Below are 22140 nucleotides of genomic sequence, written 5' to 3' on the forward strand. Positions count from 1 at the left end.
ACCACTGCAAACATGATGAGGAGATTTTTTTATAGAAAGCCCTGTATTGTATAGCTCGGCAGATGACAAATAGCATGTCCAATAGCTTTTTTTCCCAGCATGAAGATGTTAGGTTAACATGCATGCATAAGGGAATGTGTGTATATTAGGTGCTGTGAAAAGTGACCATTTTATCGCCTTATTTTGATCACCTTTCAGCCTTTATCTAGAAGTACTAATAAACCAATGTCTCAATTAATATCATGCAAACTGGAAGTATGATAATTACAGTGTAACATTTTACAATAAGGTTTACATTATGTATCATTAACAATGTATAATACAATTTTACAGCATTTATTAATCTTAGCTAATGTAAATTTATAAAATAAAATACAATTGTTTATTGTTTATTTACGTTAGTTCATATTGTATTAACTAATGTTAACTTATACAATTTTTAATATTAAAAGTGGACTAGTATATGTAGAAATGAACATTAACCAAGATTATTAAGTATTGTTCATTGTTAGTTCATATTAACTAATGTAGTTAACTAATGTTTAAAAAATACATCAATTAGTGTTACCCATTAAAGTAACACAAAATAAGAAAATGCTGTTTAAAATAGTTTTAGATAGTTTTAAAATTATAGGACACTGCTGACAATGCTTGAAATTACATTTCAACTACCCACATACAGAATGTGTAAATGTTTATTTAGAGCAACAAAATCAATGAAAACAAAAAGTTGGCCAGGATGTGTGCAAAAGTGAATAAAAGTTAAAACATCAGGGAAAATCAGGTAACTACAGCAATGTGGAGGTTGTTGTGGTGGTGGTGGTTATCTAAAATTACATATTATAAATAGCCTATAAACACAACACCTCAAAATACACTATATTGCCAAAAGCATTCGCTCATCTGCCTTTAGACGCTTATGAACTTAAGTGACATCCCATTCTTAATCCATAGGGTTTAATATGACGTCGGCCCACCCTTTGCAGCTATAACAGCTTCAACTCTTCTGGAAAGGCTTTCCACAAGGTTTAGGAGTGTGTTTATGGGAATTTTTGACCATTCTTCCAGAAGCGCATTTGTGAGGTCAGACACTGATGTTGGACGAGAAGGCCTGGCTCGCAGTCTTCGCTCTAATTCATCCCAAAGGTGCTCTATCGGGTTGAGGTCAGTACTCTGTTCAGGCCAGTCAAGTTCTTCCACACCAAACTCGCTCATCCATGTCTTTATGGACCTTGCTTTGTTCACTGGTGCGCAGTCATGTTGGAACAGGAAGGGGCCATCCCCAAACTGTTCCCACAAAGTTGGGAGCATGGAATTGTCCAAAATCTCTTGCTATGCTGAAGCATTCAGAGTTCCTTTCACTGGAACTAAGGGGCCAAGCCCAGCTCCTGAAAAACAACCCCACACCATAATCCCCCCTCCACCAAACTTCACAGTTGGCACAATGCAGTCAGACAAGTACCGTTATCCTGGCAACCGCCAAACCCAGACTCGTCCATCAGATTGCCAGATGGAGAAGCGTGATTCGTCACTCCAGAGAACGCGTCTCCACTGCTCTAGAGTCCAGTGGCGGTGTGCTTTACACCACTGCATCCGACGCTTTGCATTGCACTTGGTGATGTATGGCTTGGATGCAGCTGCTCGGTCATGGAAACCCATTCCATGAAGCTCTCTACGCACTGTTCTTGAGCTAATCTGAAGGCCACATGAACTTTGGAGGTCTGTAGCGATTGACTCTGCAGAAAGTTGGTGACCTCTGCGCACTATGCGCCTCAGCATCCGCTGACCCCGCTCTGTCATTTTACGTGGCCTACCACTTCGTGGCTGAGTTGCTGTCATTCCCAATCGCTTCCACTTTGTTATAATACCACTGACAGTTGACTGTGGAATATTTAGTAGCGAGGAAATTTCACGACTGGACTTGTTGCACAGGTGGCATCCTATCACAGTACCATGCTGGAATTCACTGAGCTCCTGAGAGCGGCCCATTCTTTCACAAATGTTTATACAAGCAGTCTGCATGCCTAGGTGCTTCATTTTATACACCTGTGGCCATGGAAGTGACTGGAACACCTGAATTCAATTATTTGGATGGGTGAGCGAATACTTTTGGCAATATAGTGTATATATTTGTAAACAAATGTAAAGAATAAACACATACCTCATAGAGAGCAGAGATCTTTGCAGATAGGATGGTTTGGTTATTTTCCAGATTAACTCCTCATATGTTCACTGTATGTGAGTTTTTTGCGCCTTTATATCGACCCCAGCAGATTATTCTTGAGAAAACATGAAAAGCCATAATGATTTGTCAAGCGCTGTTTCTACTATCCTTTACACAAAATTAGCCTCAAGGCCTTAAATAGCCACAAAGCAATATTTTTCATAACTTATGTCTTGCGTTTCTGTCAGGCGTGAGCATTATTCAGCAAGGTGTGCAATCTGTGTGTAATAATACTGTTATAAGAATCTGCGCTCCACTTCCCAGCAATGTTTTGCGTTATGAATAAATTATACAGATTAGTGTGTACTGCTTAGCTTTACTTCTTTAGATATACTGCTGTTATTTTATTTGTTGTAACTTTCAGTTGTTTGTCTTTTTGTGATTATTCAGAGCTCATTTTATACTTAGTATTTTGTTTTTAGCTTTCACCATCATTGTGATTTGTATGTTAAATGATCAGCTCCATACGCATTGCAACGTCTCTCCTTAGTATGTGTGCAGGATAGAAACCATTGGACTGTGGAGAAATACATAATAAAAGTCATCAATGTTTCTTGATCTTATGATTTGTTCATTTACATTGCACATGTTTCCCCCCCAGCAACCCCACCCCCCCACCCCAGGCACATCAGGGCCCTAGGTGGCCGCCTGTTTCACCTGTAGGACGGGCCGGCCCTGTTGGCACATATAAGACTAGTGCCATTAGACAGGAATTTGAGATGTAATCAGACGCTGCTACTTCAAGGAACATTTTGGCAGTCAAACACCGGTCTTATTTGACTTTAAGCACTGTAGTCCAAGAGATAATGCAAGCTTTTTATGGTTAAATGACATCATTGTGTATAGATCTTCATAAGTCTTCATAAAATCAGAAATAGCATTCATATTTGATTGGAAGGAGTTTCCTGTCTTTAGCTTAGTGAGCACAGATGCATGTCTGACTAAACACTAACATGACAGGATATAACATAACATAAATCAATTATTTCTCATTCAACCAGTACAGCAATAAGTAGCTGATTGCTGTCTGCAGGCATACCCAAAGGTGAAACACCGGCACACATACAGTACACCAAATGTCATTATGGTTTCCAGAGCGTTTTTCTATCCACCCACAACGTATTTCAAAATACTACCCTGAGAGTTGTCCACATCTTACATGACTGATGTTTGAATTGTATGTAAAATTCCCATTTCTATTAATCATTTATTTGGAACACAATGTAGCACAAGTGTCTACCTCAGGTTTAATTTCCTCCACTCTTATTTGGAAAACAAATCCAGTGATATAAAAATAGAAACTATGATGCTCTGTTATTTGTTGCTGTGGAAAATTGATCTGGCTTTATGAATTGAAAAGTGCTTTCAATTCTTCTGCAAGAGAAAAAAATTGCAGTGGTGTGGCACTAGGCTGTGACGCTCATCCGTCTCGCTCATTAAAGTGTCGTGAAACCCCCTAGTTCAGCACCAATCCTTCACACCTCAGACTGAAAGAAAAACCTCATGAAACGGGTGTGAACAAATGTAAAAATGTGGGCGATACGGGGGAGGACGGGAGGGGGTCAAGAGCTACTTCCAAATACACACACAACAGTGATGGCTGAACATAACATGAACATAGAAGAGTGATAGAACAGTTTGAAAATCTGCAAAAAAGATTTGAATGTTTTCTTCAAACTTTTAAGAATGAAGTGAGAACAGCACTCATTGACATTACCATCAAAATCAGCTCTGCTTTGAGATTTTACATGAATTCATGGATATTTATTCTTACAAGGGGTGTTTCGGGTTTAATGCAAGTTCTATTTTCAGTATGTGTGTCATAATGTTGATTGTCACAGAAAATCATTTAGACTCATCCCTATTTTTAAAGAAAAAAAATCACGTGCAGTAAGGCACATAATGAAAATATTTGCACTAGGTTTGTGCCTGCAACACTATGTGGCTACTTGCACTCCAATAGTCAGTTGGAAACAGAAATCAAATACAAACGGCACCATTAGACTATGTTCAGACTGTCAGTCCAAATCCCATTTTTGCACATAGCCGATTGGAATCCGATCATATTTAGCAAGTCTGAACGGCAAAAAATCACATGAAATACAATTTTTACAAATCCGTTTCAAGCTATATTCATACAGTATGTGGTTTGAAATCCTATTCAAATCACATTTCTGGAAATCCATTTCAGTCTGACCACTCTGATCAGATCTCAATTGGCTATTTGCCACATGTCACTTTTTCACACTACATAAAGACATGTTATACGTTACACACTGTTGCAGGAACCATGCTGGCAGTGGTGGCAGAAATAAGCTGTGTGGTGGCGGAGTGTGGGTCTAGCTGTGAATAGTATTATTTCTGAAGTTCGACAGCCACATCGTTTCATCAAAGGTGGTTACCACACAAGTCCACCAGTCACTGCTAATTTGTCTGGACCACACACTGCTATGAACTATGATACAGGCAGAGACGGTGAGGAACGTTTCACTGACCACTGCAGGCATCAGATCAGTCCTCTCAGTTTAGCATGGACTTCAAATACTGTAAACTACACTGCCAACTACAACCTATACCAGCCAGACAGCGACGGATGCTTCTGCGAACATTGCCTTCATCTCTACCAATTGTCTTAGGAGGAATGATTTTCTGTAAAAATAATTAAATACAATTTATCCCAGTTGCTTCCACGTCTGAGACCATCAACCCGCGCATCTTATCACGTGGCTTGTTGAGCACGTTGCCACGGAGACATAGCGTGTGTGGAGGCTTCACGCCACCCACCGCGGCAACCATGCTCAACTCACCACGCGCCCCACCGAGAACGAATCACATTATAGCGATCACGAGGAGGTTACCCCATGTGACTCTACCTTCCCTAGCAACTGGGCCAATTTGGTTGCTTAGGAGACCTGGCTGGAGTCATTTCCTCCTTTTCTTTTAAAATAAAGGAAAAATCAAGGTTACAGTGAAGCACTTACAATGGAAGTAAATGGGGCCAATTTTTGGAGGGTTTAAGGCATAAATGTGAAGCTTATCATTTAATTTTATAAAAGCACTTACATAAATTCTTCTGTTAAAAGTTATTTGAGCTGTAAAGTTGTTTAAATTTGATGTTTTTACATTTGTTTTACTTTTAAGCATTGCGTCGCCATGACAACGAAGAGGTATAATTGGCCATAACTACACAAAAAAGGTTAGTAAGCGACACTAAAATCATGTTAACATGCATATTGTTTAGGTCTTGTGGCTATACCTTTGAAACAGTGAGTATTTTATTGTTTACGGATTGGCCCCATTCACTTCCATTGCAAGTGCCTTACTGAAACCCAGATTTTTGCTTTTTTTTTTTTTTTTTTTTTTTAAGAAAAGGGGGGACAAGTAAAAAAAATGTTTTGTGGTAATCGACATTATGCCACAAATGCTGTCGACTGCGCTTAACTTGCATTGAACACAGAAAATTCCTTTAAAGGGGTCATGAGATGAGGAATCAAATTTTCCTTCATCTTTTAACATACAGGAGTTCATTGTACTATAATAACAGACTGTAAGTTCCAGAACTCAAAACTTCCTCCTCACTGCAAAAAAGAGCATTTGTTAAAACCAAGCATCCAAAACGACTCATTCTCTACTTCCTCCACATTGTGATGTCACACTGTGGTAGACATTTGTATCTGACCGCCTCCACAACAACAGATCATCGCCTACTTTACCTTATCACTTCTGTAGCCCCATCCAGTGGTGATGAGCAGTGAGATGACATGGAGAGAGCAAGTCAGTCAAGAGCAGAGAGCCAATCAAAACAGTGGGTGTTTACTGTCAAGTCTTAAAGGAGAAGCAGCACCAAAACTGAGCGTTTTAACAGAGGGTCAGAATGAGGGTGGAAAATTACAGTATCTTGTTTTACAAATATATGACTTTTATTTTGTGCAAAACAATTTACTTATATTATAAATGTACCTCATGGAACATAGTAAACTAATAAAAGAAGGCATATCATGGCCCCTTTAATAGTACCTGGTCAGGCAAGCAAAAAGATAAACTGGCTTATTAACATGTTACATTTTTAACAGGTAGTTCAAGAATATTTTATCAAAGAGTTCCTTAATACAACATGCTAAACTATTAATTTCATACTCATTTTAGATAAAACAGTATCTCAGCCTAGTAATGACAACACCATGGGTTCGATTCCCCGGGAATGCAGAGACTGATCAAATGTATTCACTGTAAATTGCTTTGGATATTAGTGTCTGAAAAATGCATGAACTCAAATACAAAAACATTTTTGTGAGTGCCGTTACATAATGCATTCCACAGCTGATTTAGACATTCAAGGCTAGAAATAGGGTACAGTTTCATGTAACATCATATGCGATTATCTCCCCACTCATCTCCCACATGTCAAGATATTTTTGGATTATTGATCCATGTGTAGGTTTGAAGGGAAAGATCCAAATGTTTCATTGATTGTGGATGGCCCTAATTACAACAGTCCTTTTACTTCACTATTAATTGATTTGGGTCATTTCTGGTTCACTTTCACTGAAGCTCAGATTAGCACTACTGAGACATGTGTCTTTTTAGGTCATCCATCCTCTTGAGAGCTGCTTTTCAAATACTCAACAGTAGTGAAAGCCTAAGCGAATCATTCTGATTAAAGCATTTGATTCTTGTTCATGTTTATTGTCTCTTAGAATTGCAAGAGACACGTACGCCACAAATGTCTCAGAGAAACATTTTTATAAAACAAAGACCACAACGTAGGCCTGTAGGTCATGACAAGAATATATAAGTGTATTACATACATATAAACCATCTCTAACTGAATGAAACCTTGCACCACAAATAGATGATGTGCAACGTTTGCATTAGACACCCACAGCCCATTCCATCCACCACTGGATATTATGACATTATCTAAAGACTATAAAGATGGTGCCGTGCTGTTTCCATGCATGAACTGAACCTTATGTAAACACTTAAATTTAAGTATTTACCCCATTGTTGAGATAAAAAAAAAATTGCAGTCCATTAAAATCTAACGTTAACCAAGGTGATGATTAACAATGTTTACCATTCACACATATGTAAATTCAGCATTAGGGAAAAATCATTTACCAATCACTACAATAGAGAAGATGGGGAAGGATAATTTAACTTAATCCCCCAATAAGAAACTATCCACAGCTGTAACAGTGGGAAGCACATTTAACTTTTAAATAATTAAAAACAGCTCAAAAGTGACAAGCACATATCAGTTACCATAATGTTGGCATGTATGGTTGAGTGAACCTATTACTAATCCATGCCACCAGTTACCTACAAAAAAGATTATAAACAAGGCAGATTTAATCAGCCAATTCACTAAAGAACTGCAATGACTCGTCTGCCAGATCAACCCTGCCATCTTCTGGGTAATATTGAGCACAGCATTCTCACTCAGCCATGAGACAGTTTTTATTGCCAAGACAACTTTACCCAAAGCAACTTACAGTCCATTAAATTTATGTTTAATCGCCATGTAACCTGTGCCTTGTGTAAAGGAGGATAAAAGAACTGAACTCCATACAATAATGTTACAAAATGCATTATTTTTGAGCATGAGGATCAAATGAGCACTGTAAAAATCTGTTCAGTATCTGAAGCTCCTTTTAATTCAAGCTCACACTGGAATTTGAGAATCAAGTTAGCCATCTTCAAAACCAGAAGGAAATGTACAGGTTTACTAGGATAGTTTACACAAAAATGGAGATATTAGGCAGAACGATCGCCCAAAAATGAAAATTCTCTCATCATTTATTCCCCCATTTTTAGAAGAATATTTCAGCTCTGTAGATCCATACAATGTGAGTGGGTGCTGTAAATAAAGGGGTATTACCAAAACTATTGGTTCGATGTTGGATTCCAATAGAATGGCCCCTGAAGGTTTCTGCGTTGTTCTGTCTTTTCTGAGCGCTGAACCAAAAACACATTAATTTGCACTTTATCAATTGACTCCATTATTAATTTTATCTGACTCCAATTTAAGTTGACCTCTAATATAGATTACAGCTCTAATTAAATTCTGATCACTCTTGTAATTTGGTCTTTTTAAGTTATTGATTACTCTGAATCATCTTCATTTTCATTTGTCCTTTCCGATCAATTCTTGAATGTCGCTTAGAGTCTCACGCCGGCCGTTATTTCAATTACATGGATCTCACGTCACAAGATAGCCAGCTCAATTCATAGTCAGAGGTTGCAGGGTAATCTAAATATCATCTGATTTGGCTTCTCTCATAACCAGATGATACCATCGCTTAGACACGTACACACAACTTGCTATGACGGACGATAAGCAGTGACTGAAGTCTTACATGGATTCTCCTATCATTAAGCTTCAGTAAAGGTCTTATCCTGGTCTCATACATGCGGTAACAAACAGTAAATTAACACAATCTACCGGTCACAAATGATTTCGGTAGAATTCAGAATAAATCAAATAATGACAATTTATTTGCCAGGTAGGATATAAAACATTGTTACAAGAATTCAATCAAACCCAATTTCACATATGATCAGAATAAACAACCATTCCTAAAAATAAAAGACAAGTCAAAGTAACATACCTGGTAATAGAAAGTGATACAGCAATAAGCGTGGGATATCTGACTACAGATTCCTGGTATAGAAAACTACACACTGCAATTGTGTGGGATATCTGACTACAGATTCCCCAAGCTCCTCTGCCATCTCTCCTTAAGTACCAAATGATTATATTGTTATTTTAGATGTGTTTGTTTAATGTTATCCAGGATTTGGTTTACAACTTAGGGAGTTGTAAGTAGACCTTCGAAACTTGTGATTGAGTAGCTCGTTTGATGTTTACCAAGAATACACCTAATCTGCATACAGCATCTGGTCTCTGTGAGAGATCTGGGAAGGGAGCATGCCCCTGAAAGAATGCAGTATTTTACTAAGTTCTTAAATCTTACTTGTGATTTGACCTTGCTGAAAGGGAATGAGACCATTTTACCAGTTGCACTGAAACCTCTTAAATGATACCAAACATGTATGATCAGAAAACCTTTTACATTACAGAACAGGATAAGTCATAACTTAGTTTTTTGGAGACCCAAAAGTGACCTGAGGTGAAAGAGGGGGCAGATGAGAGTGAGATTTGCATTTTATGGTCCTTAATCAGTAGAGTGTTTTGTTCCAGGTGGAGATGCTCTTCTGTGTTAAAGTTTTATGATGTTGGCTTTCACAGAAATAACGCCTTTTGGGCATAGACTTTCTGGTGTCAGCCTTACAGTGCCAAAACTTTAAAGCTCCAAAATGCACATATGGTCAGCATAAAAGTAATCCATATGACTCCAGTGGTTAGATCCATGTGTTTATACACGATATGATAGGTGTGAGTGAGAAATGGATCAATATTTGTCCGTTTTTACCATAAATTCTACCCCCTGCCCAGTATGGGATGATAAACACAAAGAATGCAAATCACCAAAAACAAAAGGAGAACTTAAATATTGAGCTGTTTCTCACCCACACCAATTATATCACTACAGAAGATATTGATTTAACCACTGGAATCTTATGGATTTATTTTATGCTGTGTTTATGTGCATTTTGGAGCTTCAAAATTTTGGCTCCCATTCACTTGCATTGCGAGGACCAATAGAGCTGAAATATTCTTCTTAAAATCTTTGTGTTCAGCAGAAGAAAGTCATACACACCTAGTATGGCATAAGGGTGAGTAAATGATGAGAATTTTCATTTTTCGGTGAACAATCCCTTTAAGTCACCATGCATCTTTTTCAACACATTACAAGAAAATGGTGCATGGTGATTGAGGCTGTCATTCTCCCCAACATCTCTGTGTTGAATGAAAGTCATACAGGTGTGGAACAACATAAGGGTAAATAAAATGTCTGAGGAACTTTCAAACAAAAGGTTATTTGAGAAATGATTCCAAAACAAGGTCTTTTTTTTATACACATTTTATTTTTTGAAAGTTCCTTACAAATAGTTTATTTCTTCTTTTCTACATCCTGCTCCGCAGCCTCCTTTGCTCTCTTGGCACGGATGCCAAAGAGACGGGCATTAGCACGGGCCATACGCAGGCTGGCAAAGGCCTTGAAGTTCTTCTCATCTTCTGAGATCACACGGGCCTTCTCTTTCTTGTGAACCTGTGGAAAATATGGACAGCCCCTTAGAAAAATGAAAACTACGAATGCAAGCTATGCCCATAGCCAGACTAATTTGTCCAGTAGTAACAATGGTTGTGGCCAAATATTACAGCGTATAAAGAACGGTCTACATAAACTGCATTAATACACATTTGCGAAACTTCATAGAAAATAATTTTTTTGAATTTTAGAACCATGCCATCCACCAGACACATCCAATGTGCGACCCCCTTTAAATTACCCTGCCACTCACACTTCACCAAAGTTTTGTTCAGAAATATGTATGAAGAGACAAATACTATTGTGTAACGAAAAGCCCTATTTATATCTGAAAAAAAATTCAAATATAGACCGATAATCAACGGGACAATTCTGATTATCCATGAGTAAAAAATGCATTGATCTCAAGCTTAATACATACGTTTCTGATGGGCATGACAGGTCCAGTAAGCTGTGTAGCCATCTTCAGCTCCTCCTCCTACAAATACAAAAAGAGGGCATAACATCACAAGACCAACCTGCACAACATTGAGGAATATGGCTGCAAATACTATGCAGTCATCAGCTGGAAAAGGGTTCAAGGGAAAGTCATCACGGATGTACAGAGATTCCGGAGTGTGTCATCATTTGACTGCAAACACTGAAGATGTAAGAGGAGCTTAAATCTATTACGATAAACTACACTATTAAAAATGTAAGCCTCGTCACATGATTGCAAGTCGATATTTTATGATGGTAAGCAAAGCTTCTATGCAGATCAATTTAACAGTGTCAATACAGTGCTCATGCTAAAATATATTATGAACTAAACCAAACCAATTACGAACTAAACCAAAGCCACTTACAGTGCTGTCTCCCTTCTTAGGTGCAGAAGCCTTCTTGGGGAAGAGGATGAGTTTGGAGCGGTACTCCTTCAGCCTCTGTACATTGGATTGCAGAGACTCCGTGGATCTGTTGCGACGACGAGGGTCGACTGCGATGCCAATGGTGCGGGCAACCTTTTTGTTGATTCCCGCTGCCTGTGACCAGATTAAAGTACAAATGCAACAGACATGATGCTTTAACTGCCCTAACTTCTAAATGTTAAATATCTGTTAAGTCAAAAACAGTCATCAGCAAAAAGGGTTCAAGGAGAATCATCAAGGTTGTACAGAGATTCCGGAGAAATTGTCATCATCTGACTGTTTCAAGTGCACTGAAAAATTAGACCATTATCTGGACCAGCAAAGTAACTAGCTGGACAAGTAGGAGACAGATAAAACCCTGAGACAGTAAAGTTTTAGAAGCAAGTAGCATTTTCAGTGTACCAAGGTTAAAGGAATAGTTCACTCAAAAATGAAAATTCTCCCATCAATTTAGAAACCCTCATGCTACCCCAGATGTGCTTGACTTCTGCTGAACAAAAAATTAAGATTCTTAGAAGAATATTTCAGTTCTGTAAGTCCATACAATGCAAGTGAATGGCGAGCAAAACGTTGAAGCTCAAAAAAGCAAATAAAGTCAGCATAAAAGTAGTCCAAACAACTCCAGGAGTTAATCAGTGTCTTCTGATGCAATCCAGTAGTTTATGGGTGAGAAGAGACCAAATATAACTCCTTTTTTATTGCACATCTTGCCATTGCAGTCTCAAGGTATGATTACGATTTCAAGCTCGATTACACTTCCTACTGCTTCACGCAAACGCAGGGCACTAAGAAGCGTAATCGAGCTTGAAATCATGATCGCCAAGGACACTGCTGATGTCAATGTGTATTGTGAAAAAGTAGTAACATTTTGGTCTGGGACAGCATGAGGGTGAGTAAATGATGAGAGAATTTTCATTTTTTGGTGAACTACTCCTTTAAACTGGGCTGGGTGGAGTGGAAAAGGTTCAACACCAACATTACCTTCAGCTCCTCTAGGGTGAAACCACGTCCGGCACGCACTTTGCTGTGATACCGGATGGTTGGACACCTGACTGTTGGCCGAAGAGGACCTGCAACTGGTCTTGGAGCAATACGGCGAGCCTTAGCCTGACGGGCCTTGCGCCTAAGAAAAAGAATCGACAAAAATCATTTAAAGGGAGTTCGTTTAAAAAACAAATTTTCCATTCACTAATATTTTCTAGCAAGCACATCAGGCACTTACAACACTTTCAATAATGGTGGAAAGGATGCTGTCTTACCTACGGATCTTTCTGGCAGGCTGGTTGAACCAGGTGCGCACTCTCTTCTGCCAGTCCTTATGAAAGTGGGGGTTCAAAAGCATGCCATTCCGGCTGGGAGCCATGACTGTTCACTCCTTATGTAAATTAAATGACATACCAATCAGCTCTCTGCTCTGTCTTGGCCAGTTGCATAAATGCTTCTCACAATTCAAGCAGCATTAACTGAAGCAAGCCACCTCGTTTATAAAGCTGTCGGAGGGTAATTACATACATTATAACGACAGCAACACAAGCCAGGATACTACATCTTGGATCTGCTACTGCCTGACTTGGTGACATACTTGTAAACAGCTCAGTGTAAACGGACGGTAAACACTCCTGAAGAAACATACTACCGAATGCAATATCTGAAGGTTCAATTTAATTTCAATATTCAAACATTTTTCAGATTCTTTAGCAGTTGAGTATGGAGAGCTGCCACAGGGGGTAAAGCGTACTAACATGTATTTTTTGTACTCTCAACAAAGCATAAAACTAAAAATAAAGGGAACTTCGCATACACAACAATGTATCCTTTTAAGCTGGACACTTTAAACTGTCGTGTCACGAACCGGTACTAAGGATTAAGATGGATAAACTTTGGGTTCATTTGGAATAAATGCACATACCGTCCGAAGCGGAAGTGGCTGAAAAAAGAAAAGGAAGTTGCACAGCATGGTTCAAAGGATATGAAGGAATGGACCAATAGCAGCAATCGATGCGCCACTATACCGGAAGTGTGAAGTCGGTTGGTGTAAGCACGCGAAGAGAAAAGCAAATTAAAAGTTCAACAGCTAGCACGAGTTAATGTAGAATCAGACTTTCATTTAATCGTCGACAATGTGAAGGGGAAAAACATTGGGGGAATTTGACAATAAACACAAAAACGAGTGAACAAGAAAGAAAAAAATTAAATAAGTATAAAATACAAATCATCACATTAGACAGTTTCTTAATGAAAATGGAAATTCTATTTCAATGCACTTTGAAATAGGTGTTAATTGATCAAAAATCTAATTGCTAGGATGAGGACAGTATAGTAATATTATTTTATTAATAGATGTAAAATAACGCAATAGTGTTTTGTCTTGGCTACATTAAAACCAGAAAATAAGTTATTTGATAAAGTAGGTTAAATTCATACCATACACTCACAAACAGAAATTTTAGCTTATTTTTAAGATTTACGCATTTCAATTTCATTACAAAAATTTATCAAATTGAATTGTGTAATGTTTAACAAAAAATGTAGTCAAACTTATTTAGTTTATTATTATTGTTATTATTATTATTATTATTATTATTATTATTAAAGATTACTCAGTTCAGTTTGATGGAATTATGTAACGAAATTGGAATGCGGAAATCATAAAAAAAAATTCCTAATTTAGACAGTTTTACTCCTAAAGAAATGAATTGTAGTTTTGAAACATATGTATAAAATCATGAGCACTTACATGAGATGAAGACTCCAGTCATATCAGTAGCCTTATAAAAGCTTTTTTATTGTACATATCGAGGGTCCCCTCTTGGGGGCTGCCATGTTAGGATCACATGACTAGAAAAATCTCCTTGCTTAATCTTAGTTTCACTCATGGATTAAATGAATCATAGCTCACTGTAAAAAGTGAATTTCTACAATGGCATGTGTATAAGGCTAAAAACTTGTAAGGCAAACCATGGTTACTTTCACAAATTCCCTTGAGTCTTTAATTGTTTAAAATCATAAAGAGCCATAATTTCCACAGTGACAAGCCTTCTATAAATGAAAAATGATTTAATTTATTGCATAGGTTATTATTATTTTTTTCAATGTACCTCATATGTTCATTTATTTAAGATTTTCCAATTCCATCTTACATTCATCTGAGAAAAATCGAAAGAGTCATGTGCAAACAGCACTTAGTCATTCTATGAAGTATTGTTTGTATGCCAAGACACAGGCTTTAGCAAAGCTTGTCAACTTGTCAATCATTAGTACTTCATGGTAGTCCAATCAAAAATAGATAATAATAATAGACATTTAAATTTGCCATTATATGTTAATTTTTGATGCTGTTACAAATGTCACAATTACAAGCACTGAGCAAATTAGCTATATTTGTTATGCAACCTCAAATCTCAAAATCTCAAAATAAATGTCATTGGGGCAAAAAGTTCATTTATTCGCAGCACGAGAAATCTGATGTATATTTTCTTCAGGCTGGCAGAAAAAGTTACTCTGAAAACTGCTTCATTAATCATTGATCACTGGAACACTGAAACTCATCTATGTCTTAATCTAAGGACAAAGGTCAAGGCTTGCTGGGCTGCTGTGGTCATGGTTCTCTTTTGCACGTGTGCCCCTACACTAATCTCAGCATCAAGAGAGCAACAATACCTCTGAACAGAAAATAGTGCATACTGTACAGAAGGAACTCACATACACTGATCAGCCACAACATTAAAACCACCTGCCTAATATCATGTAGGTCCCCCTCGTGCCACCAAAACAGCTCTGACCCGTCAAGGCATGGACTCCACAAGACCTCTGAAGGTGTCCTGTGCTATCTGGCACCAAGACGTTTGCAGCAGATCCTTTAAGTCCTGTAAGTTGCAAGGTGGGGCCTCCATGGATCCGACTTGTTGGTCCAGCACATCCCATAGATGCTCAATCGGATTGAGATCTTGAGAATTTGGAGGCCAAGTCATAACCTTGAACACTTTGTTGTGTTCCTCAAACCATTCCTGAACAATTTTTGCAATGTGGCAGGGCGCATTATCCTGCTGAAAGAGGACACTGCCATCAGGGAATACCGTTGCCATGAAGGGGTGTATGTGGTCTGCAACAATCTTTAGGTAGGTGGTACGTGTCAAAGTAACATCCATATGAATGCCAGGACCCAAGGTTTCCCAGCAGAACATTGCCCAGAGCATCACACTGCCTCTGCCGGCCTGCCTCCTTCCCATGGTGCATCCTGGTGCCATCTCTTCCTCAGGTAAACAACCGCACACACCTGGTCGTCCACATGATCTAAAAGAAAATGTGATTCATCAGACCAGGCCACCTTCTTCCATTGCTCCATGGTCCAGTTCTGACGCTCACGTGCCCATTGTAGGCACTTTCAGCGGTGGATGGGGTCAGCATGGGCTCTCTGACCGGTCTGTGGCTACACAGCCCCATACACAGCAAGCTGCGATGCACTGCGTGTTCTGACACCTTTCTATCATGGCCAGCATTATGTTTTTCAGCAATTTGTGCTAGAGTAGCTCTTCTGTGGGATCGAACCAGACGGGCTAGCCTTCGCTCCCCACGCACATCAGTGAGCCTTGGGCACCCATGACCCTGTCGCCAGTTTACCGGATGTCCTTCTTTGGACCACTTTTGGAATGTACTAACCACTGCATACCGGGAACACCCCACAAGACCTGCCGTTTTGGAGATGCTCTGACCCAGTCACAATTTGGCCCTTGTCAAAGTCGCTCAGATCCTTACGCTTGCCCATTTTTCCTGCTTCCAACACATGGAATTCAAGAACTGACTGTTCACTTGCTGCCTAATGTATTCCTCCCCTTGACAGGTGCCATTGTAACAAGATAATACATGTTATTCACTTCACCTGTCAGTGGTTTTAATGTTGTGGCTGATCGGTGTATTTTTAGCAGAGATTCATATGTACAAAAAGATCAGGGCAACCTTGGGGGTTGCATAACAACAATTTGATACTTCTCAAAATATTTGTGCTTCACAAATATCTGAAATGAAAATTGTCCTTTTTAATAAAATATCACAAAAGCTAATATTTGCTGCAAAATACATGTATTCTGCATTCATGTACTCTAAGATCCGGAAAACAACAGTAAGTTACAAGGGTCATCTCTAGAAGGGGCAATTAATAAGATTTAATACATTTTAATTGCAAAGGGAAAGGTTCATGCCATAATGAAAACCATGGATCAAAAAGTTACATTTTTCATTTTATTGCATGATCTGTGTTATTTCAATGGCACCCACATTATTTTGGCAAATATACTACTTAAGGCTTAAGAACCAGCTCCTCCCTTCACGTTAAGCTCCTCAAACCATTTGAAAAATTTGGCTTTTTAAACTACCACATTACAAAAGATTATTATGGTGGAAAAAAAAAAATTACAAAATCAAAATAAATAGATTTCAAACAATAGTTTGAGTACTCATTCTAACAGTGGCATCCTAAATAGCTATTTTGAATTCCTAAAGGTTCTCCACCTTTATGAATCAAGGGATTTTATGAATTTTTCATAAGCAGCTTCATCCATGAGGGCATCAAGTTCTGCAGGTTTCTCTATGGTCATCTTAATTAACCATCCTTAAAGAGAGAGAAAATAATGTTTTAGTGGTATATAATACATCCAAATAAAGCGTTTTGCCATCTTAGTACAATAAGCATAATACACTACACTTACCGCCTTCATAGCAGGCTGAATTTACTAGTCCAGGGTTATCTGCCAGCTTTGTGTTGATTTCGGTTACCTCTCCAGTCAATGGAGAATACAACTCGCTAGCAGCTTTGACACTTTCTAAAGCACCAAACTCGTCTGAAAGAAAATTACCATTCATGTTGCCTGTGCTGTAACACACAAAAGGCATAAGATCGAGATTCGTAATGATATAAGTTCTCACCCATTTGTTCAAGTCTTGTTCCCACCTCTGGAAGCCCACAGTAAACCACATCACCTAGCGCTTCCTATGGAGAAAATATAGAGCAGAAAGTGTCAAAACATCTTCTAAGGAAGGCCATTTCATACCAAACTTAAAGGGACAGTTCACCCAAAAATGAAAATTCTCATCATTTACTCACCCATATGCCATCCCAGATGTGTATGACTTTCCTTCCTCTGCAGAACACAAACGAAGATTTTTAGAAGAATATTTCAGCTCTGTAGGTCCATACAAGTCCAAATCTTTGAACCACAAAAAGCACACAAAGGTAGCTTTTTTTGACTCTAATGGTTAAATCCATGACTTCTGAAGCAATATGACAGGTGTTGGTGAGAAACAGAACAATATTTAAGTCCTTTTTTACTATAAATCCACACATTCAAACAGCCATCCTAAGCGAGTTCTTTGTTTTTGCCAATTCGCATTCTTCGTGCATATCACCACCTACTGGGCAGGAAGGAGAATTTATAGGGAACAAAAATGACTTGATTGTTGATCTGTTTCTCACCCACACCTAACATATCACTTCTGAAGATAAGGATTAAACCACTGGAGTCCTTTGGACCCTGTTGGCTTGTATTGTGTGGACCTAGAGAGGTTTAAAAAAAATCTTCATTTGTGTTGTGCAGAAGAAATTCATACACATCTGGGATGCATGAGGGTGAGTAAATGATGAGAGAATTTTCATTTTTGGGTGAACTACTTTAACAACTCTATAATATTACAATTGGTGTACAGACACTTTAAATGTAATGTTTAAAGTCAACATGAAATCAAATTTTACCCTATTTACTTTAACACATGCTCAAGGTATTATTGTGCACGTTATTCCAAAGAAAAAAAAACATGTTCGTCTTTGTAATCTTTCATCAAAACGTAATATCTTGCTCCGCCTCTAAAATGACTTTACTTTTCAGTTGACATCACAAAGTCCTCTTATTTTTTAAACCCGCCCCTAATCACCTGTCATATAGAGACAACACTTAACTAGCTGTGCTGGTCCATTCTGGTATGGATCTCCCACTTTTCACAATACAGTCAACTGCCAATTAAATATTCTGCTTCACTCAGCAATGGGTTGCAAAAGTTGCTTCATGTTGACTTTAAAGTGCATAACAATTCAGCAGTAGAAACACATTAGATTAACAGGATAGGACATACTTCTAAACATATTTATATAGGTTGGAAATGAGCAAACCTGAGCGTAGTTGCTGATGCCAACTCTACCCACACCCCCCTCTACTTGTACCCACTCATGTTTGTCTGTAAATTTCAGAGCTGTGGAGATACAAAACATGTTTGAGAATATATATATGTAAATAAAAAAAATTCAGAAAGAAATGGAACCATTAAACGACAATGTGGTAGACTTTGTTTTCAAGGACTTTTCCTTGTGACATAAATATTGACTTATTAAACTTATTAACCAGCTGATGACAGTTGAACATTTGGACTACATATGCAAGGTCAAAGGAATTTTAATGTTTATGCACTGGCACCATTTACTTCCACTGTAAGTGTCTTACTGTAACCACGATTTTGTAAGTAATAACTGAAATAATTTGAGGTAATCAACATTATTCAACAAATGCTATCAACCGAGTTTAACTTGTATTGAACCTGGAACATTAATTTAATATTCCATTAATGATTCCCAGCTTTGATGCTTTTCCCACTTCAGTACGTTTTCTGAATTATTCTACCTTTTAATCTCCTTGTACTGAATAAAAAGTTAAAGGCAAACATTGTGCAATCACTGATTGTGGAGGCAATTGTAAAAGGGCAAGTTGAGACTTACAGAATAGTCAAGATATTTTCCTGAAACTCAAGATGACTAATTTGTTCTTGTTGATCAGAACATTTTAATGCATTCTGGATTCAGGCCAAAAGATATTGCACAACACAAAAAAATAATTTGTGATTTATTGTGAAATAATAGTGATTCTAATTACACAGAACCAGAGCCACATTTCTGAGCACCAGATTGTCTCCATTTCCCAAGTTTGATTCAGAAAATAACTACTATTTGACTATGAAACCTTTACCATTTTAAATTCTATGCTGCATAAACGTAAAATAAAACATTCTCCACATGAGTTAAGACTGTAGTTCTTAGGAAGGTCATCTGGCTGCTGTCATGTCTCCCAGATGGGCAATGCTTCGGTCAACAGATTCTGATTCCAGCATCAGCCCATGCAGAGGAAATACAGTTTAACCAGATTGTGCAGAGAGCTTGATGCTGAAGCATGGCTGGACTATAATGCATGCAAGACAGCCTTACTTTGATTTTTGATCTTGGACATCTCAGGGAATATTTGTTGTTTGATAACATTTACAGCATCTAATTTCAAATATAGTTTGTAGTGAATACACAGAGATTTAACTGAGACAATAACGCGCTTTGAGAGTCTGGGGCATCTGGTCAAACTTTAAGGACACGAGATTCGGCACGGTCTTAAACTTAGCCTCGTTACACAAACTGAAAAGAATTAAATCCACATGACAATACAACTCAGAAGATGTTAGTCAAGCACGAGTTAGAGGCAAACATTCACCATACACGGAGAAAACAAAAAGTTAAAACTCGCTAATAGTTTTAAACGCGGTTTAAGAAAAATACTTATGATAGTGCCCAATCGAAAGATCTAAGATGTATAATTTCTGAAACAATGAGACAAAATGGGAGACAAACAGAAAAATAAATAACCCACTTCGTTCGGACCCAACGCGTCCTTGCGCTTAAAAACTGTGCCACCGTTTCGTCACGTTTTTTTAATTTATTTTTTTATTTATTTTTTTAAGTTGACCTTTTAACCCTTGTGTGTCAATAAAAAAAAAACTGTTACTCAGAGGTCCTACGAGGACAAAAATGTCAGCGACAAAAAACTGCCATAATATTATATATTACTATTATTTTCCACTTTCAATGAGTTAATTTTTTTAACCAACATCAGTCCTGATCTTTACTACCAAATATTCATTCATTTTCAGGATTTCAACCCTTTAAATGCCAGTTTGTTCATATAATGCCACTGTTGTTGTTTTTAAAAAAAAAAAAAAAAAAAAAAAAAAAATTATTCTCAATATACTAAATGCTAAGGGATATCACAGTCTGGGATATGTCAATGATTAGCAACAACATTGATTTTGATGCATTATAATTTTTTGTGCGGCGTCAGATTAAAAAAAAAAACACACTCAGGACTTTAGAGGACAAAAATGTCAGCGTAAAAAACTGCCATAAAAATATTATATATTAATATTATTTTCCACTTTCACTGACTTAGGTTTTTTAACCAACATCAGTCCTGATCATAACTACCAAATATTAATTCATTTTCAGGATTTTAACCCTTTAAATGTTTGTTTACATAATGCCACTTGTTTTTTTTACACACACACACACACACACACACACACACACTTCTCAATACACACATACAAAACACACTCTGACATCCATACCAACACACCCACACAATTTTAGCTGCATCATTTATTCAATTGGCCTGCAGTGTTCTATAATACAGCAAACAGAAAATAGGAAAAAAGCATGTATTTGCTCCATAGGCTAAACATGAGGACAATGGCGCAATCTAGTGGAAAATAAATTAAAAAAAAATTACATTTTGAAGCCAGGGCTCCAGAATAAAAGCATAATATCATAGAATTCATGATTTTATGCTTTAATGGCACTGGGATCAAATATTGCAGTGGGGACATTTTTGTCCTGAAGATCCTGAGTGAGTGTAACTATTTTGTGTAGCCTACACAGTGCATTATAGATGTTCTTTAGGAACTAAAATTCCCACCAAAATACACACATTTGGCAAAATTGGCAAACAGCCAAAAAAAAAAAAAAAAAAAACAGCCAAAATGATCGGGGAAAAAAAAAAAACAAACAAAAAAAATGAAAAAGACAAAAGCGACTTTCGGGACATAAGGGTTAAACCTGACACGAGGTCTATAAAAGGAGACGCATACAAATCAACGAGAAGCGACCCAACCAGCGCATCTTTGTATAGGAAAACAATTTAAAAACAGCTCCAATAGACGCAAAACATTCACATGGTGTGAACGGCCCCTTAGAATAAATTATGGAAACTACAAAATTCCTGCCGACCATTATGACGTAACCATGAAAGTTACATTGTTACAAACGTTAAACCTCTAGAACAAATCGGTTGATTCGCGATTATAGAATAGAATATATACATTTCAGCATACTTGAAAAAGACATTAATGCAAGCAGGAATGGCTACAAAGCTAAATGTGAGCTGGAGTTTATCTACTCAAAGTTTTTTGTTTTTGTTTTACCTCCCGAGAGCCGCGAGCTCGTGTAAAGCGTCCTTAAATTGTTTGGTCTTCGCAGAATTTGGCACGTCGAGATGTGCGCTGGTCTTGTGAGCAGGGGCGATGCTGCCGAAACGCATCGGAACGCCGCACACATCGCCATCTTTACCGATTCTGCGCTTCAAACATGAAATAAGTCTGATGCACTTGACCGTGTGTGGGGGCGCGTGCGATAGATGGAAGCGCGCTCCCGCTGAACCACAGGAATCACAGTGCTGTTAAGTTTGACTGAGAATAGAGATATCGATAACAACAAAGAAAATTGGCACAGACTGAACGAGCTATTAGACAAAGTCCAAGCTAGTGATGAATATCCAATCACAATGCATGATGCAGCCAATCGGATTTGTATGTCACTGTATAGTACATGTTAAAATCTCCTGGTTTTAAAGCCAGCATTTACTGCAAATCCACCTTAAGTACAATTCCTTTAAAGCATACAGTGGCCCCGACAAGTATTTGTACTCTTAGGCCACACTTTAAAGGTCTGGCTGCCACTGAATTAGAAAACAAAATATCA

The 22140-nt window shown here is 37.9% G+C and overlaps 2 protein-coding genes and 2 non-coding genes across 4 annotated transcripts; all 4 read right to left on the reverse strand.

The window, feature by feature from the left end:
- Positions 1 to 10190: 10190 nt before the first annotated feature.
- Positions 10191 to 13256, reverse strand: LOC127439651 (60S ribosomal protein L13). Its single transcript, XM_051695923.1, has 6 exons — positions 13216 to 13256; positions 12566 to 12681; positions 12288 to 12429; positions 11247 to 11420; positions 10823 to 10879; positions 10191 to 10401 (listed from the first exon to the last, which is right to left on the reverse strand). The coding sequence occupies exons 2-6, from the start codon at positions 12667 to 12669 to the stop codon at positions 10243 to 10245; spliced, it is 636 nt and encodes a 211-aa protein (XP_051551883.1). The 5' UTR covers positions 12670 to 12681; positions 13216 to 13256; the 3' UTR covers positions 10191 to 10242.
- Positions 10945 to 11027, reverse strand: LOC127449327 (small nucleolar RNA MBII-202). The gene has a single exon (XR_007898715.1). It is a non-coding gene; the product is annotated as a small nucleolar RNA MBII-202 (small nucleolar RNA).
- Positions 11495 to 11577, reverse strand: LOC127449332 (small nucleolar RNA MBII-202). Its single transcript, XR_007898716.1, has one exon. It is a non-coding gene; the product is annotated as a small nucleolar RNA MBII-202 (small nucleolar RNA).
- Positions 13257 to 16530: 3274 nt separating the features above from the next.
- Positions 16531 to 21852, reverse strand: LOC127439733 (glycine cleavage system H protein, mitochondrial-like). The gene is made up of 5 exons (XM_051695990.1): positions 21585 to 21852; positions 18466 to 18545; positions 17229 to 17292; positions 17012 to 17143; positions 16531 to 16914 (listed from the first exon to the last, which is right to left on the reverse strand). Exons 1-5 carry the CDS (start codon positions 21721 to 21723, stop codon positions 16817 to 16819), a joined length of 513 nt encoding a protein of 170 aa, XP_051551950.1. The 5' UTR covers positions 21724 to 21852; the 3' UTR covers positions 16531 to 16816.
- Positions 21853 to 22140: the final 288 nt, after the last annotated feature.

This window comes from Myxocyprinus asiaticus, chromosome 1, assembly GCF_019703515.2.
Source record: "Myxocyprinus asiaticus isolate MX2 ecotype Aquarium Trade chromosome 1, UBuf_Myxa_2, whole genome shotgun sequence".
In the NCBI taxonomy this organism is placed as follows: Eukaryota; Metazoa; Chordata; class Actinopteri; order Cypriniformes; family Catostomidae; genus Myxocyprinus; species Myxocyprinus asiaticus.